Source organism: Etheostoma cragini, chromosome 14 (genome assembly GCF_013103735.1).
Source record: "Etheostoma cragini isolate CJK2018 chromosome 14, CSU_Ecrag_1.0, whole genome shotgun sequence".
Lineage (NCBI taxonomy): Eukaryota > Metazoa > Chordata > Actinopteri > Perciformes > Percidae > Etheostoma > Etheostoma cragini.
In genome coordinates, this window is record NC_048420.1 from 9,911,808 (window position 1) to 9,933,713 (window position 21,906).

The following is a 21,906-nucleotide window of genomic DNA, read 5'->3' on the forward strand; positions in this document are numbered from 1 at the left end:
TATGTTGTGTCTTAGGGGAGTTAAAAAAAGTGCTTTAAAGGAAATACTGTACAATCATGTTCTAAATGGCTTTCCAAGTTTGATTCGAAATGTTGAAATAAACACTTTTTGTCTTAGTATGAATCATTTTTAGAAAAATACATAGTTTTGACAAGCTGCTTCTGCATCAAAGATAAGGCATAAGATGTGCACTTGCATATTCTCAGATAGAAATATAAAACTAATATATAGGCTGTTTTTTAATTAGTGCAAGATATAGGAGCAAAAGATTCTTAAAAGATGTGTTGTGATTGTGCATGTGCATAGTCAGTGGGTAGCAGGCAATGGTTAGATTGCCATGAACAGAAACGTTTTCTGAATAAACAGAGGATCCAGTTGCCGTGTAACCATCACGGGTTTTAACAAGGCTTTCAGAAGAGGTCATTTTTGTACCTGCTATGGAAATGTATCAGTATGTGGTTCTGGTCTCCTCTCCAACCAGAAAAGGATGATGATCATGTTAAAAAAAAAACTCACGTGTTCACATGGATTTATAAATTCACCTACCCAGTTCAGTATTTCATCTATAATACACACGGCTCCACAGAGTGTGAATTTAGTGTAACAGAAAAAAAAAAAATTCTGTCTGGTAGGATTCAGCCATCCAGTCCCAGACCCTCCTCTATGTGGTGAGGGCTAGCGTCCAGGCTTGGGGTTGTGCCCTGTGTTGCCCCCAGCTGTCGAGGAGGTGGAGATGCTATTGTGTTGGACGGCCTGCAGATGAGACCCAGGGCCTACAGGGGTGGGACTTCCTCCTGGGCTCACCCCTGCAGCTGGACACAGAGACAGCTGTCAATCAAAGTTACAGATGCTGTGGATTGTGGATTGTGGACACACATGCAAATGAATGAAAAACCACTACAGCTTAGATTACAGGAAAATATCTCTTTTATTTTAACAAATGAATACTGTACATACAGGTAAAAAGACAACACTAGAAATATATACGAAAAGTAACACATGCCAATATCGCATCCATTTTGGATCGCTGAAGCTCAACACTTAAAACTAATGGCCGCTTTCAATTAAGCCACAAGGTGCAGTATTTCTTTTCTTTCAGTTAAGGTCATTGACAGGTTAAGTTATTGTTGAACATTAACTTTAGACTGCCTCAAGTGCAAGATGGGCATGGTCTGCATTTTATTCCAAGTTAGCTTCATGCGAGTCAAATTGCCAGAATATTGCATTGCACTCCAGAATAAACACTCCAGTCAAAAAGTGTCAAGATCTGGTTCATTAAATGAGTGTGAAAATGAAACTGAAGAATGCATTCCTTAAAACGGAGAGTTAAGAGTGCAGTGCTTACCCTTGATTGGCTCTCCGTAGAAGTAAAAGTGCATGTATCAATAAGTGGAGACTGGCGGGTTAAAAGCAGAGTTTTTACTCTTAAGTGCTGTTTAGCTGCATTCTGTGAGATATAGTTTAAGGTCCCTGTGTGTGTGTGTGTGTGTGTGTGTGTGTGTGTGTGTGTGTGTGTGTGTGTGTGTGTGTGCGGAGGGGTGGCTGCTTGTCATTACAAGACAAAAATGGAACCATGGTGTATTCCCTTATGTGCACATACAAGGTATCTGAAGTAAACCCTCAGTGATGGATGGAGATGATTGGTGTCAGGCATCTGGAAAAGCTGGTGAGATTTCTAGAGAGGGGGTTCAGGGTATGGGGGTTTTACTCACTGGGGTACCCCTGTGCCTCTCTCTGCCGGGCAGTGACAGGACAGTCTTTGTGGGTGAGCAGAATCTGCTTCAGCTGACCCACCTCCGACCTCAATGACGTGACCTCGTTCTGGAAACACACACAGAAATACTAAGTATCGTTGAAGTGCTCTACCAGGTGAGCTGCACAGGCGCCCTGTTAATACTATTTAAGTAGTGGCACATTTTATTCCCAACTTGTATTTATTTTAGACATTTGTTCTTGTATTGTTATGTTGTATTGCAGTGGTTCCCAAACTTTTTCAGCTCAAGACCCAAAAGACAAATTTGGTGTCTCACCGGGACCCACATTTACGGAAAACAAAACCATGAATTCCAATTTATATGAGGTATGTTTATTCCATTATAAAAGTAAACAAAAACAGAAAAGGTCTCTACTCTCCTTTCTGTGTCTCACCCCTTTCTCAACTCATTTTCTTATCCCCTCCCATCATCCCTCAGTACCGACACCAATTTTTTTTTAAAATAATGTTGACTTGAATTTAATGAGATGTATGTGGCTGGTTGAAAATATCAACCAGCTGATCTAGTCTAGGTCCGGTTATTGAAAGTGCCTTTCTGAGGTCATGCTGAGCATTTAGTCTGTTCTCTGCCAATTGGCGACCCAATAAAACGGGTCTGCGACCCATTTTGGGTCCCGACCCTAAGTTTGGGAAACATTGTTGTATTGTATTGTATCCTATTTATTATGTCATGTATATTCTGTATGTGTTCGGTGTGTCTGATATTTTGCTGCTGTAACACTGTAATCTATCTATCTGTCTATCTATCTATCTATCTATCTATCTATCTATCTATCTATCTATCTATCTATCTATCTATCTATCTATCTATCTATCTATCTACCTGGGTATGTACAGACAGTCCCACCTGTAGCTGCAGGTTTGTATGCGTCAACTCTTCAGCTTTCTTCTCCAGCGATGACACCCACACTTTCCTCTTCTGTCGGCAACGGGTGGCTGCGGCCCGGTTGCGCTCCAGAAATTTCTGCCTGCGCTCGTCAGGGTCCTGTTCTGCCGTCCTCCTGCGGCGGTTGCCGCCTCCCCCTCCTCCACTGCTGCAGCTGTCACTTGCCTGCGCTGCATGCTGGGAGAGGGATAGATGGGAGGGCTGCATCTGCTGTGCAACTGGTGATAACTGCAAACAAAAACAACCATTTTCAAAGTTACTAAACTGTGCTTGACTGCAGAAATATGTCAGGCGCATCATATATTTATATATCTATATAAAGCTTTTGCACCTCTGCTGGAACAGACAGGGGACGTGCAGGAGGCGAACCCTGGTGCAGATGGGGAGGGGGTGCTTGGTGAGCCTGAGCAAGGTGGCTGTGGGGGCTTCCCAGATGTTGCGGAGGTGGAGCATGGCATTGCTGTTGAAAGGCGAGGGGCTGAGATGGAAGCTGTGGATGATGGGGATGATGGGGATGATGGGGATGTTGTAGGGGAGGTGCCTGATGACGCTGTGACATCATCTCCATCATGTGACCCATGGATGTCACAGAGTTGTTGATGGCGACCATTGATGGGTGGTGCTGTTGGAAATGATGGCCTAGCGTCTGTTTGGATCTCTAAGAGGAGATCAAATAAACTAAATATAAGCACACATGTGATGCACTGTTCAACGCAGTTTAAGTTGCATAAAACAATAAATACCGGCTAAAAATCAACCCACGGAGACAAAGAGCTGTACATGTCTTTTCTTTTAAAAACACAGTGGAACCTCAGTCTGTATTACAACTTGTATATTTGCACATCCTCTCATTTAAACTGCACATTAATTGAAAATGAATGAATGAATTAAAAACGGCCTCTAGGAATGTCACGCTGGGACATGTAGGGCTAAGAAAGCCCCCAGTGACACTGAATAGGAGCGGGTTCTTGACTATTTTATCTGTTGAAATTTAGCTGCTAAAAAAATATTCAGTCTTTTGTGTATCAAAGAATTTAAGACAACTTAAGTTCAACCGGGCCTCAACATGGCACCTGAACCCCTGCTGACTGGACTGAGACCCCCGCTACATCAGCGGTGTCCCAACTGAGGCCAAGTTTGTTGTTACCTAATAATAGGATTTGAACCATACCTCTAACAGCAAATCAAATTATTCACAACACGTGTGGCTATATTCACTACAGTGAGAAAAAAGCTAACCAATTGTCTGGAGACCACCAGTCCTTTTAGAAGTCCCCTGGGGGAGATTGTACAGAAATATTTTACATATTTGATTTATTTGTATTTTATTAAAGTATATGTTGTAAAATGCAGCACATTAGTACATGTACATTTTCCCCCTTTTTTCAATATAAACACATATTTAAAATACAATATATTTAAATGTTGCCTTAATACAGGGTTTTAGACCATATGTGTATGTATATATATACTGTATTTACTGTATATTTAAAAAACATTTTCCGTCCATCTCACACTGGCTAAATTGGTACCAGCAGCTTAGCTACCTTACCTCCAGGCCCTTTCAGGTACCTCTATGTGCCAAAAATATCTCAAAATTAAAATTACAACAGGTCACAGCCACAATTTTCCACTTAGCCCATCATCGCCTTTTCTCCTAATTATCCAACTGTGAAAACAACTGTAAATATGAGGGATAATGTGTTCTAATAAATGCTGCAGTCTGCAGCTGGATACTTTCACACTTTATCATTCCCGCGTATCATCTGACTAAACAGACTGTAAGAGCTAAATTAAACTTCATCTCACCTTTCTCATGCACTCAGCAGAAGAGACGGAGAGAAAGAGAGGTCATGTTTAGAGCATGACATCACCCTCCTCCCTGCAATATTGCTATCTGTTCCCTGTTAAACAACATTTCTTTAAGAGAAGAAGCTGATTTTTTTCCCTTTCAACCATTCAACTACGAAAAAAAGGGAGCACATTTAGCGAGTGCCAAGGATGAGGTCACCAAGCAATCTGTGCCAGCTTTGCCAGGCTGACAGTCAAACACACACACACACACACACACACAGCCGCACTAACAATGAACAGGACGGGACACGAGTATTTCAGCTCTGTTTACTACATAGAAACACCCTGACACTGGGGCCTGTGATTACATCATAGGTCTCCTTGGCCTGGATGACACACCACGTTGATATTTCTGTCTGGAGGGATCAGTGAATGAAGACACAGAACTGTACATGAAACACTGATCCACTTGTTAAACGTTTACTTTTCCACTTCAGCTGAGTGTGGAGTTACAGTACAACGGAGGCATGTTAATACTTCTTCTGTGGTTTTACAGAAGCAGAGTCCTGTTTCACACCTTGGAAATGCAAAATGCTACACATGACTAAATTACAATAGAATGAAATAAAAATTGCTCTGGAGAAAAAAATGTGTGTGTGTGTGTGTGTGTGTGTGTGTGTGCGCAAATGTGTGTGTGTGTGTGTGTTCAAAGAAGAGAGGTTCAGATTTGAACCTGCGACCTGAGCAGCTCTGAAAACTGAAACCCCTTTTCATTTGCTACTCTCTATACAAGCTCCACACATGCAGTCATAACCTGTGTGTGTGTGTGTGTGTGAGTGTGTGTTGGTGTGTGTGGATGAATAGAGGTCTATTTCAAAGTTTTCCCTTTGAAGGTGCTTTTGATAGCACACATATATTTAACAATTGATACTATATGCTCCTATGAAGAGGAAATTTAAAATATACAAGAGGAGAGATTGAGAGCATGTTAACACAAGAAAAATAAAACATGTGTGTGTGTGTGTATGTGTGTGTGTTTGTCCTGTCTATATTGATAAGCCAAAGGCAGAATGTGTGTTTTTGTGGCTGTAAAGAAAATATAGAGATGAGAAAAGTGAAATCATAAAATGTTAAAGGAAAAGTTAGACATAAAACACTTGTTTACTTTCTGGCGGCGAAGTAGCTAAGAAGATTAGCTATATATATGCATTCTCATATTATAGTAGTCAGTTAAATGTAGGGCCAATATAAAGCTACTGCAGCCAGTTGTCGGTTAGCTTAGCTTAGCACAAAGACTGGAAACATGGGGAAACTAGCCTGATTCTGTCCAAAGATAATGGCAATTATCAATGACAATTAGCCTACCAACACATCTAAAGCTTGCATGCTATATCTTATTCATTCAAATATAAAAAACGACAATTCAATGTTTTATTATTTCTTGGCTCTGAGCAGTTGCCAGGCCATCGGCGGAGATTCCAGGAAGTTACTGTTCCCAGCCCAGTTTTTCACATTTTTACACGGCCAATATATATATATATACACTGTATATAAAACAGAAGACTAATTAAACTTTCCAATAAGTGCATGCTGTAGATGGAAATGTATTTACGCACGAGCATGCACACACACACACATAAGTGCACATTTTCCGTGAAAAAAAGTAGTCTAATGATTTTTGCACTATTGAAGTACTAAGAAAAGGGCTATATATATATATATATATATAGACACACACACACACACACACACAGGTACATTTGTGAGCTTAGATGTGCTGGTAGGTGGGCTTTGTTGTCGTGGACAGAGCCAGGATAGCTGTTTCCCCTGTTTTCAGTCTTATCCTAACATACTGTAAGCTATACTTCATACTTACTGTTAAAATATGAGATTGGTATAAATCTCCATCTCCATCTCCATCAGAATAATTAACAACTAACAAATGCCGTGAATGAGCTTTAGTCCATAAACAATGGCATTGGTATTGGTTTTTCAAAGCCACTAGTGGTCCATCTGTACTCAGTCTTATCATATAAAGCATACAGAAAGTCTTTGATAGAGCATAATGTTATTACGAGAAGAGAAAGTAATCATCAATAGGAAGCGGTAAGAAAATATTTAAGTGGTCAGTACCTGAGGCGAGGAACAGGAGGAGTTGTGTACAGGACCTGGTATTCCCATTATACACGGCATTTGCTTCTCTATCTGAAGAAGCAAAAGGAATTGACACAAAAATAACCTTTCAACCATGACAAGGAAAAGTTACAGCACATACATGACCTCAACTATAAAGAGTTCTCCACAAGGTCACATCCATTTGGGGTTTGACACTTTTGATTAATTCATACCCAAGAATGAAGTGAATTTTTCTGTCATTCATAAATATTTCGAACTCAGGGATCTTGACCACTTTAGCCACTATACCTGCATTTATAAATCATAATGCACATGTGTCTGAATGCAGATGTATGTGTGGGAGTCCTGTACTCACGGGCATGTGCTGGGAAGATGCCCCTTGCATGGCGGGGTCTGGCAGGGTGCCAGGTAAAGAGGCCGGCAGCGGTTGTCTGTGTCTGTTCCGCATATAAAGGAGGGAGGACAGCGGCCCGGGAACCGGCCTGTGGTCAGCCACAGAGAGAGAGAGAGAGAGAGAGAGAGAGAGAGAGAGAGAGAGAGAGAGAGAGAGAGGTGTGAGTCATGTAAGGGAGCTATCCACAGCTAAAGTTTCCCTAATCCAGTTTAGACAGAGGTGCAAGTTGAAACATTTATAGCTTTGATGGCAGGTGGAGGTCAGGCTGGGATGGACGGACATGGTCAAAAAAGGTCAAAGTAGAAACTAGGGATGGATAAATGGATGACAAGAATCAAAAGGGTAATAGAAGAAGGCTAATGTTTATATCTACAAGAACTAACTGATCTGATCAGTTTTGTGACTAACCCAAAGATAAGCCCCTTTTTTATTTATATAAATATCCATCTTGGAGATTTCTTTAGAGATATTTTAAGCTGTGTGTCTTTTCAGGAATAATGTCCCAGTTACTCTGGGTAATCCACAGACCTCACTGTCAACAGTTTCTACTGGAACAACTTCCTGTAGAAAATGTCCTCCCTATGAAGACTATTGTTCTGTGGATTATCCAGAATAATAAAGACATCTGTTTCTTTTTTCCAGTTAAACCTTTTAAAAGTAATCTTTTAATGCAGTGAGCACCACAATCTCAATTATATTTACCTCCACTGTACTGAGGGTGGAGGCAGTGTTGCCAGATTAGTCTGTTTTCCTCCAAATTGGGCTACTTTAATTTGAATTGATTGGGTAAATAAAACTGTTTTGGGGCAATTGGAGATCAATTTAGTTTTGTATTGTTAGGGCACTTGAATCTGGCTTTTTTCTTCCTACGCAACTTAGTATTTATTCATGTGATAAAAAGACTTTTTGTTTTAATTTTCTCATTATTGTAATTTTGGTGTTTTTGAGTTATCTTAAACCTATACTATTAGAACATAATAGGTCTTATGAGGCATGTCTTGAATAGCGAATGCTTGATTTTTATTCTTGTAATCATATAGGTTACGGTTAAGTGTTTACTGATGTCTAAATGCAGGTTATTTGCAACCATGTTACATGTATGTGTGTGTTATTTGAAATAAAATGTCAACACACCCTAATGGAGAAGAAAGGCGGGTTCTAGGTTCTCATTGGGCAATTTGATGTCAGTCAAACCTGGCAACACTGAGTGGAGGAAGAAATCTCAGAGATGGAAATGTGGACCCAATCAAACATAAACTATCTACATAGCTACAAACCACTAGAAGTACAGGACCTAAGTGAGAAAATATTAGGTTAAAATATGGACAAAATAATCTGTTGAATGAAAAAACAAAACAAAAAGTTGAGTATAAAAGGTGTAAACAGAGGTTTGAGGTGAAGCAACGACGACACAAACTGTTACGATGTGAAAAAAAAGTGAAAGAAAACAGATATGGAAAACAATAACAGCTTGAGAGGGAGGAGAGAAGCTCAGGGATCCCAGCGGGGGATGTAGAGACCCAGGGTGCCATGTGCTGACCTAACCACTCTGGCTCAAAGCCAATCGGACAGCGTGGGCCTCCGTGGCCGCGCTGAGGTCATCGGCAATGATGTCATCACTAAATCCCGCGTATGCGGCCCTTGTAACATACAACAAAGTACAGACAAGCCAAAACAGCATTTCCAAACGTAACCACAACAGTTCTACCGGGCCAAGAGCCAGACACTCACAGACCAGGTCGCTATGGAAACTGGTCGTAAACATGAGGGGAAACAGTCAGACACACGATCCATGGTTCATTTTGCAACACTTGAGCTGGTTTCACTGACTAAGATGCTGTCTGGATTCAGCTGGCACTGATTAATGTAGCATAACCACTCCCCACTGTCCTGTCCTGTCTGGTCCTGGACAGATGTTTGGAGTTTATTACTGTATGGCGTTGACTTACTTTGGGTACCTCGGTTCATTTGATCAACTGCAGAGATGTGACAGAGGCTTTGTATATGTATATGCAAATAAGCAGAGGCTCTTATTTTGTAAGATTGGTTGTTGGAATGAGAAAAGACTTTAAAATTTCCTTTTAGGCCCAAAAGTATTCAGAACAGTGCTACAAATGTGAGGCGTCCTGGTGAACTGGGGATTTAAGGCACTGACCGTGAATTCTCAATGTCACCCGTCCGAGTCCGGCTGGATACCTTGATTGCAACTCCTTCTCCATCTCTGTCTACCCTTTATTTTTTGTTTCTACTGTCTACCCCCCAATGAAGGCATTAATTGTCCAACAAACATATGCCAAAGTGTCACAAATGTAATAATGAAACTGCCCATTTAAATATATTTGATGAGAACCGTGACAGCTGAGAATGGTGCAGTTGAAGCATTTAATATAGTTAAAATACTGAAAAAAGATGAAGTGGCAGTTGAATTACAAATAATGAAAGAATTTGACAGGGATATTTATTTTTTAAGTACAAGTTTTAACAATGAATAAAGTACACGTGTTAATTCGACCGTTCAATTCAAGCGTTTGAGAAAATATAAATTTGACAAAATGAGCAGTCATTTTGCTTGGGTGTTATTCTATTTTGTAGGATGGTTCGAATGTGGGTAGCATACTTTTTTTAACATCAAGCAGCATGCTGCAAGTTAATAAAAAATAAAATAATTTGGTTTGACCTTGTTCATTTAACCCCACAGTATATTGTTTGTAATGAGATTTTCCGATGACATAAATCTAAATACAAAACTGAAACGTCAAGAAGAGGGAAAGCAGCTGCTGGGAGCTGGTCAGATGAAAGACAGGAAGTCCTCTAATCCGTCTGTTAAACTGGGTGATAACCAGGGAGCCATGGAAGCTGCATGGGCGCTGAGAAACTCCAGTCTGGTTTGGATGCTTAACACACATAACAGAAGCAGTATTTGGGTGGCAGTGAGGGTAGTGTCAGTGGGTTTGAGTGGGTGTTGAGCAGCCGTTCTCCATCTCGTTCGCTATGACTTTGTTCTCTCAGTAAACTGATGTTTGATTTAGTTTCCTTCTTTCTCTCAGTTAATTAGTGCCGCGATAAATTATGCAGGGGGAAATGCCAGTCTGTGCCAGACAGTATGAGTTAATTCTAAGTCCAAAACAGGATGGGCGAGACAGAGGAAAGGAGAGAAAGAAAGTGTGAGAAAAGGCAACATTAAAATGAAATATATGTGTGTGTTTGAGCGTACTTGCGATGAATAGAATAAACGTTGCTGCATGGATGAATAGATGAAGTAAAACATGTACTGTATGTGTGTGTATGGGTGCCTCTAGGTGTGCATGTGTGCAGCCAAACTCACCCTGAGTGTGTGAGGGTGGAAGAAGCCTGGGTGATGACTGAACCGGACTGCGAGGACAGAGCTTGCTGGGCAGCCAGGCTGCAGCTGGGGCCCATCAGGGCACCATGACACTGAGGGTGCTGCAGGGGATGGGTCTGGGGATGGTGCAGCGGTGGCTGGGGATGAGGGTGCTGGGGATGAGGGTGCTGGGGATGAGGGTGCTGGAGATGCGATTTCAGCTGCTGTGGGTTCATACAGCACGACCCATTATGAGAAAGCGTCTGTTGGGAGAAGTGGGATTGACAATCAGCTGGGACCATTTTGAACTTGCAGTATCTACTTTCATTATGTGTTTTGTAATCTGAGGTGTTTAGGCATGTGTGTGTGTGTGTGTGTCTGTGTCTGTGTCTTCATGTGCTTGTGTGTTCGATGTCTAGCTGTTTAATTTACAGGGGAGAATGTGATCGCCTGGTGTGTCTTTCCTCACGGCAGGTCAGATATCCGTTGTCTAATTGGGGCCGACTGTTTTTATTTCCCTCACAGTCAAGTGTTACTTAAAACACTTCCCTGACAGACCTCACAAGTAATACCTATCGGCAATACCGCACAAGTCATCTCTGTGTCTTCAGGCTAACCTCAGCCAGAGATGGCCAAAAGATTGAAAATGCTGCACAACTTTGGTGTGTATTTGTGTATAAATTGTACCTGTTTGCTCTTTTCCTCCTCTTCTGCTTGAAGAAACTCTTCCTCTATCTCCTTGAACAGACCAACCTCTTCACAGTTCTGCAAAAATCGTGTTGGCGTTGGAGTCTGGTCTGGAAACATTACGTAAAAATACACACATGAAAAAAAGGAGAGACAGGTTTCAAAAAATTGGTAGTCATTTATTTTTCGCGGCCCTTTTGACACAATAGTCTCTCCCTGCTTTCTGAATCGACTGTGGAGCAAGCTGTAATGGCAAGAGGAGAGACGCGTCTCCTCTCAGCCGTGCTCTGTGTGTCCCCCTGTGATAACATCAGTCTGTCTCTCTGAGCAGTCTAAACATGCAGGGGTCAAAGGTCAGTTAGGCTCTTTGTTTTTGAGATGAGATTTCCTGCAGGAGGCGTGGCAGGCTGCAGGACCGAGAGAGAGAGAGAAAGAGAGAGAGAGAGAGAGAGAGAGAGAACGAGACTCAGAGAAAGAGTCTGCACAGGTTAGATGGCATGCTCATGTTTATGTCCAGATGGACAGCTGTTTCTATGGTTACAGACAGTGTCACATGACCATGCTCTGAGCATGAGTCTGGATTGTGGCATTAGAAAAAAATGCTTGGCTAGTGAAGCTGATCAACATGCGGTGCCTTGTAGGGGCTTTTACATAGACAACCTTAAAGCTGGATTAGTATCTTTAAAACAAAAAAAACATGTGTTTTGCCTATAGCTCCAAACCTGTTTTTTTAATGTCTCAGTGGAGTAAGAATAATTTGTTGTTACATATGGTGTACACATGTTGTTTATTGTTTGACATTTTTTGAGTTTATGAAAGACCTTTTTTCCTGATTACTTATTTTTGTAATTACAAAAGGTTTCTAAATCAACATTTAGACTACCATGGGACATCTCTCCATAAATACCATGGTAATTAAATTCTCTTTGGGTTTGCAGCTCTTTTAACAGCATTTTAAAGCATAAATGCTAAACATTCACTCAATCCAGCTTGTCAAATGTAAGTATTTTTTTGTCTTTTATGATATCTTTGGGCTTGGGGTCACCTTGAGCTCTGGGAATTCATGATTGACTTTTCATTGTTGCTATTTAGTGACAAGAGAAAGAATCTTTTCCACCTTTAATTTTTGAGAGGATAGATAGTTGAGAAAGGGGGAAGAAATGCAGGAAATCATCACAGGTTAGGTTTGAACCCTGGACCTCTGTGTCAAGCTATAAACCTCTGAGTTCATGTGCACCTGCTCTACCGCTGAGCCAACCTGGCCACCGAAACCAGATTTTATGCACCACATATCTGGAACAAACTCCCTTCTTTAAATAATTATTAATTTCTTATACTGCACTGTAACTTTTGTTCTTGTATTATATCTGTTTCTGTTTTTAACTGCTCTTTTACGTTTTATTTAACGCATTTTGAATTGTCTTGTTGCTGAAATGTGTTTACAATTAAAGCTTCCTTGCCTTGCCTTATATCTACCTAATTATCCCACAAAATTCTCTCCTGTACCTACCTTCCCTCCTGTCCCCCTTACTTTTACCAATATCCAAATTAAAAGCACAATAAAAAAAAATAAAAAAAAGGTTTGTGCTAATCCCTGCACAACTCCTCCCTGGGTGTGAATCTGAGTTGATCTTCACTTATCAGTATGTTTGGTCTAATCTGAAGGAGTATACTGTACATGTTGCAACATGAGCAACTCTGTTCTCTCAGACTATCTGAGGGAAGGAAGCCTGTATCGAGCTATCTGATTTCATACTGTATAACGTAGCGTCATCCTTTTTTCATCAAGCAGACACGCACACACACACCCGCACACACACACACACACACACACACACACACACAGACAATTGAAGTTGAACTGAGTGACATATAGCAAGCAGTGCAAGCAGTGAATAAAGATTATTTATGGTTATGGGGAGATAAGGGGACACACAAGCTTTGTGTCAGCTCGTTGGTTGATGTTGGATGGAAGGCAATATGTTTTGTCTTCCTTTCGTGCTTTCTCACCTGTAAAAGCCGTATCCGTCTTGATGGAGGAGAACTTGAGGGACATCTCATGCTTGTGTCTGTGGATGAGCAGATGCTCTTCTGACTGGAAGCGCTGCAGCACACCGACAGAGTGAGAAAGATATGAAGAGATGCGTGCAGCTGCATGACGTGACACATGGGGTGAGATGTTCAGGTTAAACAGCTGACTTGTAAGTCATAATGCTCTGAAGTCAGTGGAGTATTTGAGAATATTTTATAATGTAGTCATTATATCATTTTTATTTCTTACTCTTGTTATGGTTCCTTATTACACACTAGCCTTTCTCAGCAAAGTCTCGACTGCATGCCACATGTGACAAATAAATCTTATCCTATTATTATCAGCCTGGAAATACAATAATCACATGGTAAAGACTTTTCTACAATATGAAAGCATTTAATTTCACCAACAATAAAATCTGGATTTATAATAATAATTCATAATTGTTGTCATATATTTCCCTGCAAAACTAAATTTCTTTACATCTGTGGTGCAGGTGTAACACAGATACTGTATCCAACAGACCTGAGAGCAGCCCGGGGCGCCGCACATATAAGGCCTGTCCTGTTTGTCATTCATGTCATACAAAAGCCTATAAAACAGAAGAAGCAAGAACAACACATTAACCTGACGCATCCACACATTACACCAGGCAGCTTGTACTTATATTTTGAATAAGATAGAGAGAGTGTGCTCTGATAAATCCCTCACTGAGCTTGTGTGATACAGTTATCCTCCTATTATCACGTCTTTATTGTGGAAGCGGTGTGTAATGAGGTAGATGCCACAGATGATGGATGTTTTACCCAGAGACATCGGAAAATGATCCCTCTAGTGCCAGCGGGAGAGCAACAGTATTGCTGATGTATACTCCAGGTAGTCATTTTTATTAGGACAAGTACTGCTGTATAATATGTAATAAATACAACCTGTTTGTGTTTTTCCTAACTATTCATTACACAGTTGGCCTAGTAATAACATGTACCGTAAGCACCAGGAGAGACTCAAAGCCTTCCGGCATTAGGATCTTTACTTTTCACAGTTATTATGTAGCAAAGTGCTAAGTGTGGTGCCATCAAGCTTTCATCGTGGCATCAGTTAATAATACGAGCTTGATGAAAAGATACACGCTTGCCATGCATAGCATAATAACAAAGTCATCATGGAGTAAATATTTCAACACTAACACAGAATAAAGTACAACAATAAACCCACATGCAGCGCTGACCCGGGCTTGACCCACTCAGTTCTTCAGGGGAGACATTAAGCCAATCATGGCGGGTAATTATGACATATTTGAAGTGCTTCTTCTGCTGACCGCTCATTTTCCACTGAGAGCAAAGGTAGACGGCTTCAGCTCCATGGCCTCAGGCATTCCTCTGAGCTCTGGGTCACCAAACAAGATTCACACACTTGTGGAGAGGTTGACCTTTGCTTGACTTTACCTTCTCCTCTAGTACATGTTTACTGTGTCCGAGAGATATTAAAGATGCGGATGAGAAGTGCGTGTCACTTATTTCACAGGTACACACACGCTTTTACCCTCAAGCAAACGTTGGGTTTGCGTGAGCATAAAGCGCTGAGAAGACAGTAAAGTGGGTCCTGATGTCATGGGAAAGAGTGAGCGCTAAAGAGCAGAGCGAGGAGAGAGAGAGGGCAAAAGTACGCTTCCTAAAGAAATGGAAAGTGTGTAGGGTGGGGGGAAGGCTTAAGGGGTTGGAGAGTGGCATTAGGGTGATGGAGAGAGGAATGGAAAGGGCAAGTGGCAGTGAGAGAGAGAAGGAGAGAGAGAGAGAGAGAGAAGGAGGACACAATGAATGGAAGAGAGAAGGAATGAGGGAGGCGGCAGTGGGAGGGCTGCACTGTCGGCCTACTCCTGACAGGTTTCAACCTGCCTCAGCCCCCATTTTCCAACCCCAGCAAGTAGAGGTGACTTCATAGGAGTGTGAGTGATTGTGTGTGTGTGTGTGTGTGTGTGTGTGTGTGTGTGTATCACAATACGGAACTAGCAAACAAGTGTCCGCAACATCACAATCAGATAGAGAGATAGATCATTTGCAAAACCAGTTGAAAAAGATGGAAGGTTTTCATAGTTTTACAGTTTTTAAACATACCATAAACTGCACTTTTCTGTGTAGCCTTCCATGGAGCACTGCTAGCACACTACATAATATGATCCCCTATTTCAGAGATAAATACATAGATATTTATGATAATCATGATTATCTTCCAACAGCTGTTACCCCGCTCTCACCTCTCTCTCTCTCTCTTTTCCCTAAAGCAGAACTTGTAGGCTACTAGATGAGCAGACTCAGCACATCTTCAGCAAAACCTTTGTCAGAGCGCATCAACGCGGAATGACGTCACACGTAATACATAAATCCAACAACTGACAACATGTTGCCAATTTAAGACGGATTAATGTTACAAATATCTTTTTTGGAAAGGTAGTATTTTTTTTCCCCGCCTCCTCCTCTGTTATTCTCTTTTGACGAATGACATAATGCACTCCCAACTTTTAAAACCGCCTGTGCCTTGTGAATCATCTACAGTATTCAAATGTCCAGCTTTTAAAACGTTTGTCAACTTTGGTTACTTACTACGTCTCAAGGTTGCCATGTTTGATGGATGAATGTCAACAGCATCGAAGCGCTCGCGCCGGCTCGGAGCTCATTCGGTTCAAATTAGGCAGCGGTTCTGACCAGCAAACGATCCGGCAGCCGGGCGGTCAGTCGGTGTCTGGGGCTCAAAAACATGCCGGTGTAGTTCCTTTCCTACCGCTCCGTATAGCAACCTGTTTAACTTATAAACAAGCTCGCCACAGCTGTATGGAGAGTGCTGTCACACCCCCCAAATAGACACTCGCGCTCAACCTCGTCCGCCTGGTGATGAGACTTCACCGAGACAACTAGCCAATCAACTTCCCCCGTTAACTTTCCAGTAGGAGTCGAATATGACAAACTTACGTATAAAGCTACATTCGGCAGACCGTGTCAGCGTCAGGCGAGCTCTTGCTACTGAGTTTAAAGTTTTGTGAATGAAAGTAAATTGCGGAGGCTTACCTACAAGTAGAGAGGGACAAGTGGCGCCCGAGAGAGGAACCACGTTGGACTGGAGCGAGATTACAATACGTTCTATTTACAGAAGCATTACATCACCCTACCGGTGACGTCACGTGGGATTCCTGAACTTCTAAATCATTGCGGTCCCGTACGGAGAGAGGGATTGAAAGGGGGCGGGGTTTCAACACCGGCCCGTAGGGGAACGGACGGGCGGGACATCGGCATGGTGGCGGGCCGGGACCGACAGACAAACCAAGACGGGCCAGCCAACGACACCCCAACAGCAACGTGACGGGCATTGCAGGGTGGGCTGATGAGACCCAGTTTCTCTCTCTCTCTCTCTCTCTCTCTCTCTCTCTCTCTCTCTCTCTCTCTACTTTCAGTGTCTGTCTTAAACGGGACGTCCAAGCGTCTGCATCGAGTTTATGCGTCAACATGAGCATATAGCCCCCAAGGTTTTCAAAAAAAGGTTATGATTCTATTCATTTAAGAAGAAAACTATTATTTTTAAACCCAAACAGGCTCAAAGTAGAGAGAAATTAGGCGGTGCTTTGTCCCTAACTGATCCTGATAAACGATACTGAGAACATGATAGCCTACTAATAATGGTGCTACAACTAGGCTACTTCCAATAGTATAATAATAATAATAATAATAATCGTGTTGTTATTATAAATGAATATATTAATACTATTAATAAATGGGTCCAGTGACCCTGTTTTAATCTCTGGTGACCCCAAAACGTATTTTGCTTCTCTATGCACATTTTCAGGTACTCACATTGAGATCAAGATCTCTTTTCAAGATAGACCTGAGAATAATCTTTTTTTCTAATTAACAACCAACAACACTCAAGCAACCAACAGAATTAATAGAAATAATGAACACCCATATAGACCTACAGATTCCATTACAACACTCATAAAATACATATGTAGCCTACTATGTGTTTTATGACATAAAGCTCCTCTAAGGGTTTTAAAACGATCTCTCTTGAAAGCTGTTTCAAGTTCTTTTCATTTAAAAAGGTGCATATGGCCATTCTGAATTCTGCTGAGATTATTGCAACCAAGCGGGATGGCTTCAGCAAGACAAAGTTATTAATGGATCATACCTATACTGTAGTGACGGAATGAATTAAATAAAAATGGGATGATATGGGAGGTAGTTCAAAAGTTTTAGCAGTGTTACATTGTTAATAAAGTGGATACACATTGTGACAAGCACAGTCACTACACATTGGTGTTGTGTTTATTATGATGCCATAAGTCACGATCAGGGCAAAGAGTAACGCCCAAGTCACACAAGTTTGTTTAGGGGACACATTTTTACACAGGAAGAGCTTTGCAGTTTAAAAAGGTGTTACACATTGTGTTGTGTATTAAAAGAAGAGTTTTCTTTTTCCTAGGGTTTGGCAAATGTATTCATTTTGGCAATTTTGATAACATGATGGATGACTTTTAAATATTCAGGGTTAAGTGGTTTTTAATTAAGTTACAATGAATTTAACTATTGTTTCCAAAAATAAAAAAAGCCTGCTGTTTTGTAACTTGTTCAACATAATCTATAGGATGCCATGAACTCCTGTTGGTCATACAAAAAAAAACAGGAGGGTCTTTGTTCATTCACATCTCCACGGAGCTAAGCCATAGAGTAATATCTGCCATCTTTGGTCAAGCTTTCCGGTGCTCCAGCTGAACAGAGGGATATGGTTTTGTTGTGGTTGAAGCGCAAAATAGGACCAAACCCTACTGACTCATCATCCACCAATCGCATGAAGTATGCAAATTCTGGCAGCCATGACAACAAGAAACAGGAAGTTGTGATGATGTCACTCTGTGTTGTGAGCTCCTAACCTCTGTGGATGTGAATCACTGAGCTTTGTTTTCACTGAAGATATGGGATGTTTTACAGCACATGTGCGTGCCCGTGAAGCGTGCACACTAAAACACACTAAAAAGTGTATGACGGCAGCCAGGAAGTCTCTGGCTGGTGCCCTGGAGCAGACAATGCCACTGAGATTACAACTACCTCAATAACTCAGTGGCTATACCAGCCATTACCATCTGGCATCTTCACCTCAGCCTGGCTTTTAACCGCCAGGCTGGGAGCTTAAGAGCATTGCCTGCTAAGAGACTGATCTCACCCCGTCTGTAAAATGGCGTTTCAGGTCAAAGGCCAAACAAACATACTGACCTCAATCTCCAACTAGCATTATCCTCACTGTGGCTACATCACACATCTGGCTCATTTGCCAAATTGTTTTGATTTGATACACAATGGACTCTGACTAAGTGCAAAGTAATGTTGTAGGCTACTAATGTGCGACTTAAAAAGTAACAGAATACAGAAACTTTAAACAGAATCTGAGTATACAAGTAAACAATAATCTGATTATGTAATGTGACTGCTGGAGTTTAATTTACATCCAACTCTGCCCTTGCATGCAGAGCAACTCAAGAGCAGCACCCTTGTGTGTGTGTGTGTTATGATTCGGTTTGGTACACACTGCACAACACGTGTATCCTGGAGTTTTGTATTGGTCATCGCACTGGTTGGACTGTTTGTCTTCAGCATAAAAAGGAACTGAGAATCAGAAAATCCATGCTAGAAATCTATCCAAAACTGTTACATTGTGCACCACTCACCGACCTCAGATATGATGATGTCTTGCTCCATAAACTCACTCTCAGTCTCCCCCTTTCTCTCTTGCATTTCACAACACATGCTACCACTTCTCATTTACGTAATAGTGTTGGGAACTGCGTCCCTGTCACAGGTCTTTATACACCACGTGTGCGTAATGAGTGTCCGTTGTGTTGAGTGTGTGTGCTACACGTTTGTGTAAGAGAGAACATCTGTGTCAGGCTGATGAAGTCACTGAAGTTCTATACTGGACAAGTGCGTACGCTGGTGATGTCATGTTGTTTGTGTTTGTAACTTATTTGCAGCTGTGAATCAGAGTTTATTTGGTTTTTGTATGTATGTATATATGTATGTATGTATGTATGCATGCATGTATATGTATGTCTGTGTTTAAAATGGTTGGGTAGATCAGGGGCAGTCAGAAAAAAAGAGCGAGTGTGTTCCCAGGTCTTAAGGTTGTTTGCTGAAGTCACTGGCCAGTGGTTTATGACAGACCATTTTAACGCTCGATTAACAGGTCCAACACAGGCCAGCCGGCCATGGTTAGCCAGCCCTAGTGATTTAAGGACATTCTCCTCTCTCTGGGAGCCACACACACATATACACATTACAAAGTTCACTCCTCACCACTGAGCCATTACAGGGAAACGTTAATCCTTAAACTTTATGGATGTGATAGATGTTGTGAGTTATGCAATTGCTATAGGCCTACCTTAAATATTGACACAAACACACACACACACACACACACACACACACACACACACACACACACAAACACACACACACACACACACACAGTTTTCATTCCCATTCATTTCTCCAATTGACGTCTGGAATAATCCGTATGTGAAGAGTTTTAGACCATGCCTTAGGCTAACCAGCTACAACCAAACTCATAAACATACAACATATCATTTTGAGTCAAAAGTCAAAAGGTACAAGACTGTGTACATATTTTCATAATGGAGCAAAGGAACTACTCATCCCATAAACCACAGTGCACCACTGAAAAAAGGAAGCTAATGTTTGTTTAGCTAACAGCTAATTCGGCTAACCGCTAGCTGAAAATGTAATAACTTTTAAAAGACCCTCAAAATAAAACTTGAAAGTAACCGTTAAAATATATAACAGCAGTTACATCAGCTGTAGCCTAGCAATTACCCGAATTATCTGTTAGCTAAACGTTAGCTTCCCAGTGGAGGCTAACGGCAGAAGCATGGGAAAAGATTTTGATTTGTGCAGTGTCGTAAATCTTTGCAAAACAGGATTATCATCTTGCACATGATGTACTTATCCAAGACATTGCGAATAAAAGACATTTATCTCAAAACAAGGTGGGTGCCCTGTGAACTTTAGGCATCTACTGTATATGAGCAGATACAATCGCTTATTCAATTTAAGTTTAATCATTATTCAATTTAAGTCTGTTATCGTTTTCAAGATTTTATGGCTTATACTCCAATTGTCAATGGAGAAATTGCATTGTATTTTTACTTCTGGATCCCACTGTTGAGCTCTTTTAAGCCCCATTGTACCGGATTTGGTTGCAGTTCCACTAGAGGTGCAAAATGAATGGGAGTCTACGGAACTAGACGGCTACATTTGTCTCTTTCACCTGACTGTTGATGAGAAATTTCCGATTTGATTGTAGTTTTTTGCAAGTTCAACATGGATTAAAGGACGAAGGTTGAATGAACGTGTACTATGTCCTTTCAATTTCATAGAGGTTGAGTTGTTGTCACCCCTAACACACTAGCATTCTGCTGATGAATGCTGATTGGTCAGTGAAGGACTGATTATGACCAGAGATCCCTCTTGATGGCATCCAAAGTGTGTGTGTGTGTGTGTGTGTGTGAATATTTCGGCATGGTCTTTAAAACTTTAAAACCTCTCAACTCATTCTAGCACGTGTATTGACAGGGAGAGCCTAGCCTGTTGTCGATGCCTTAAGAGAAGAGTATCTCTGGCCCTACGATGTGTATGACGTCACCGACATTTTAAATGGCCTTTTAGAACAAAAAAACAAAATGTTTTCTATGCTTCCCCTTTCAAATGTATTCAAATTACTAGACAAAAAATGATATCCTAAGAAAAGTGGATTTTGGATTAATTCTGCCCTCGCCCGTGAGTGCTCTTATATGGAACCAGAGTGGAACTGTGAACAGTTCAGAAGCCGGAAGTTTCCCGACAGTAGAAGTTCTTCCCTTGTTAGACATTCTCTGGTTATCCTATAACATAGCAAAGCATCTGACTGTGCGACAACAGTGGAAAAGCGCTTATTAATTTAAAATGCTACAAAACAATGATTGATTTTAAGATTTCTAAAATTCCATTTTGGTCTGTTTATAAACATTACATGGCAATAATTGCATTATTTCCATTAAAACAAGAAACAAAGGCAAGAATTTATACGCCCCTTTTAATACTCAAAGTTATTACATATGGCATAACAGACATTACAAAGTAATTACAGCAGAATATTTTTTTTCTCTGCACATTACTGGAAACTAATGTTTGGACAAAATGTAATCCAGCAGCTTATTACCATGATGAATACTAAGACAAGAATTTAGATAGTCAGCATCTGTCCAGGTGACAACCAGTCAAGCAGTTGTTATTCTGGGATGCTGCCACTCCAAGATGGCTGTGGTCACAGGGAGTTTGTTTCGTCTTCCAGTATGGAATGACTGCTCCGGCCTAATAACTGGCAAGCTCTAAGATCCTAATGGAGCTCTTATTTAATGTTTCTCAAGTAAAGCATCCACTTAAGGGCAAATGCACAATGAATTACGTGCAACAGGTGGTCTACAGTCCTCAACCTTTTATATTTAATTTGGGCATTTACAAGGCATGTATTACATCAAATGAATTCATACTATATTGAATTTACTCTCCATCACAATTTTGGAATGACTGCTTACTTTCTGTGTACAGTGTTTTCACCAAAGACTTACATATAAACTTTGATGTTAATAAAGACTGTTGCATTTTACAAATCATTATGAAAATATATTTTAAAAAACGTAGAATGTAATACCAATATACAATGATGATCAAATAGAAATTCACTAATATCTATTCCCTACATATAGGGATAATTAGGGGATTTGCAATTACTTTAGATGTCGTAGGCCTATATAACCAAACCATATAAAAACCCAAGGTGTTAT

General features: G+C 40.9%; 1 protein-coding gene and 1 long non-coding RNA gene across 10 annotated transcripts; one reads left to right on the forward strand and one right to left on the reverse strand.

The window, feature by feature from the left end:
- Positions 1–242: 242 nt before the first annotated feature.
- creb5a (cAMP responsive element binding protein 5a) lies at positions 243–16,347 on the reverse strand. Of its 9 annotated transcripts, XM_034891190.1 has the most exons (12): positions 15,622–16,075; positions 13,551–13,617; positions 13,004–13,097; positions 10,994–11,103; positions 10,514–10,569; positions 10,310–10,483; positions 6,946–7,072; positions 6,588–6,659; positions 2,992–3,318; positions 2,622–2,888; positions 1,713–1,821; positions 243–812 (listed from the first exon to the last, which is right to left on the reverse strand). In XM_034891190.1, exons 1-12 carry the CDS (start codon positions 15,642–15,644, stop codon positions 676–678), a joined length of 1,563 nt encoding a protein of 520 aa, XP_034747081.1. In that variant the 5' UTR covers positions 15,645–16,075; the 3' UTR covers positions 243–675. The 9 variants fall into 9 exon arrangements, 8 of the variants coding, with proteins under 8 accessions (XP_034747081.1, XP_034747085.1, XP_034747083.1 ...); XM_034891194.1 differs by lacking the exon at positions 15,622–16,075 and adding an exon at positions 16,092–16,347 and having other exon boundaries at positions 10,310–10,569; XM_034891192.1 differs by lacking the exon at positions 15,622–16,075 and adding an exon at positions 16,088–16,347 and having other exon boundaries at positions 10,310–10,569.
- Positions 3,266–20,259, forward strand: LOC117956266. The gene is made up of 3 exons (XR_004659216.1): positions 3,266–3,276; positions 4,964–4,968; positions 20,178–20,259. It is a non-coding gene; the product is annotated as an uncharacterized LOC117956266 (long non-coding RNA).
- The last annotated feature ends 1,647 nt before the right edge of the window (positions 20,260–21,906 follow it).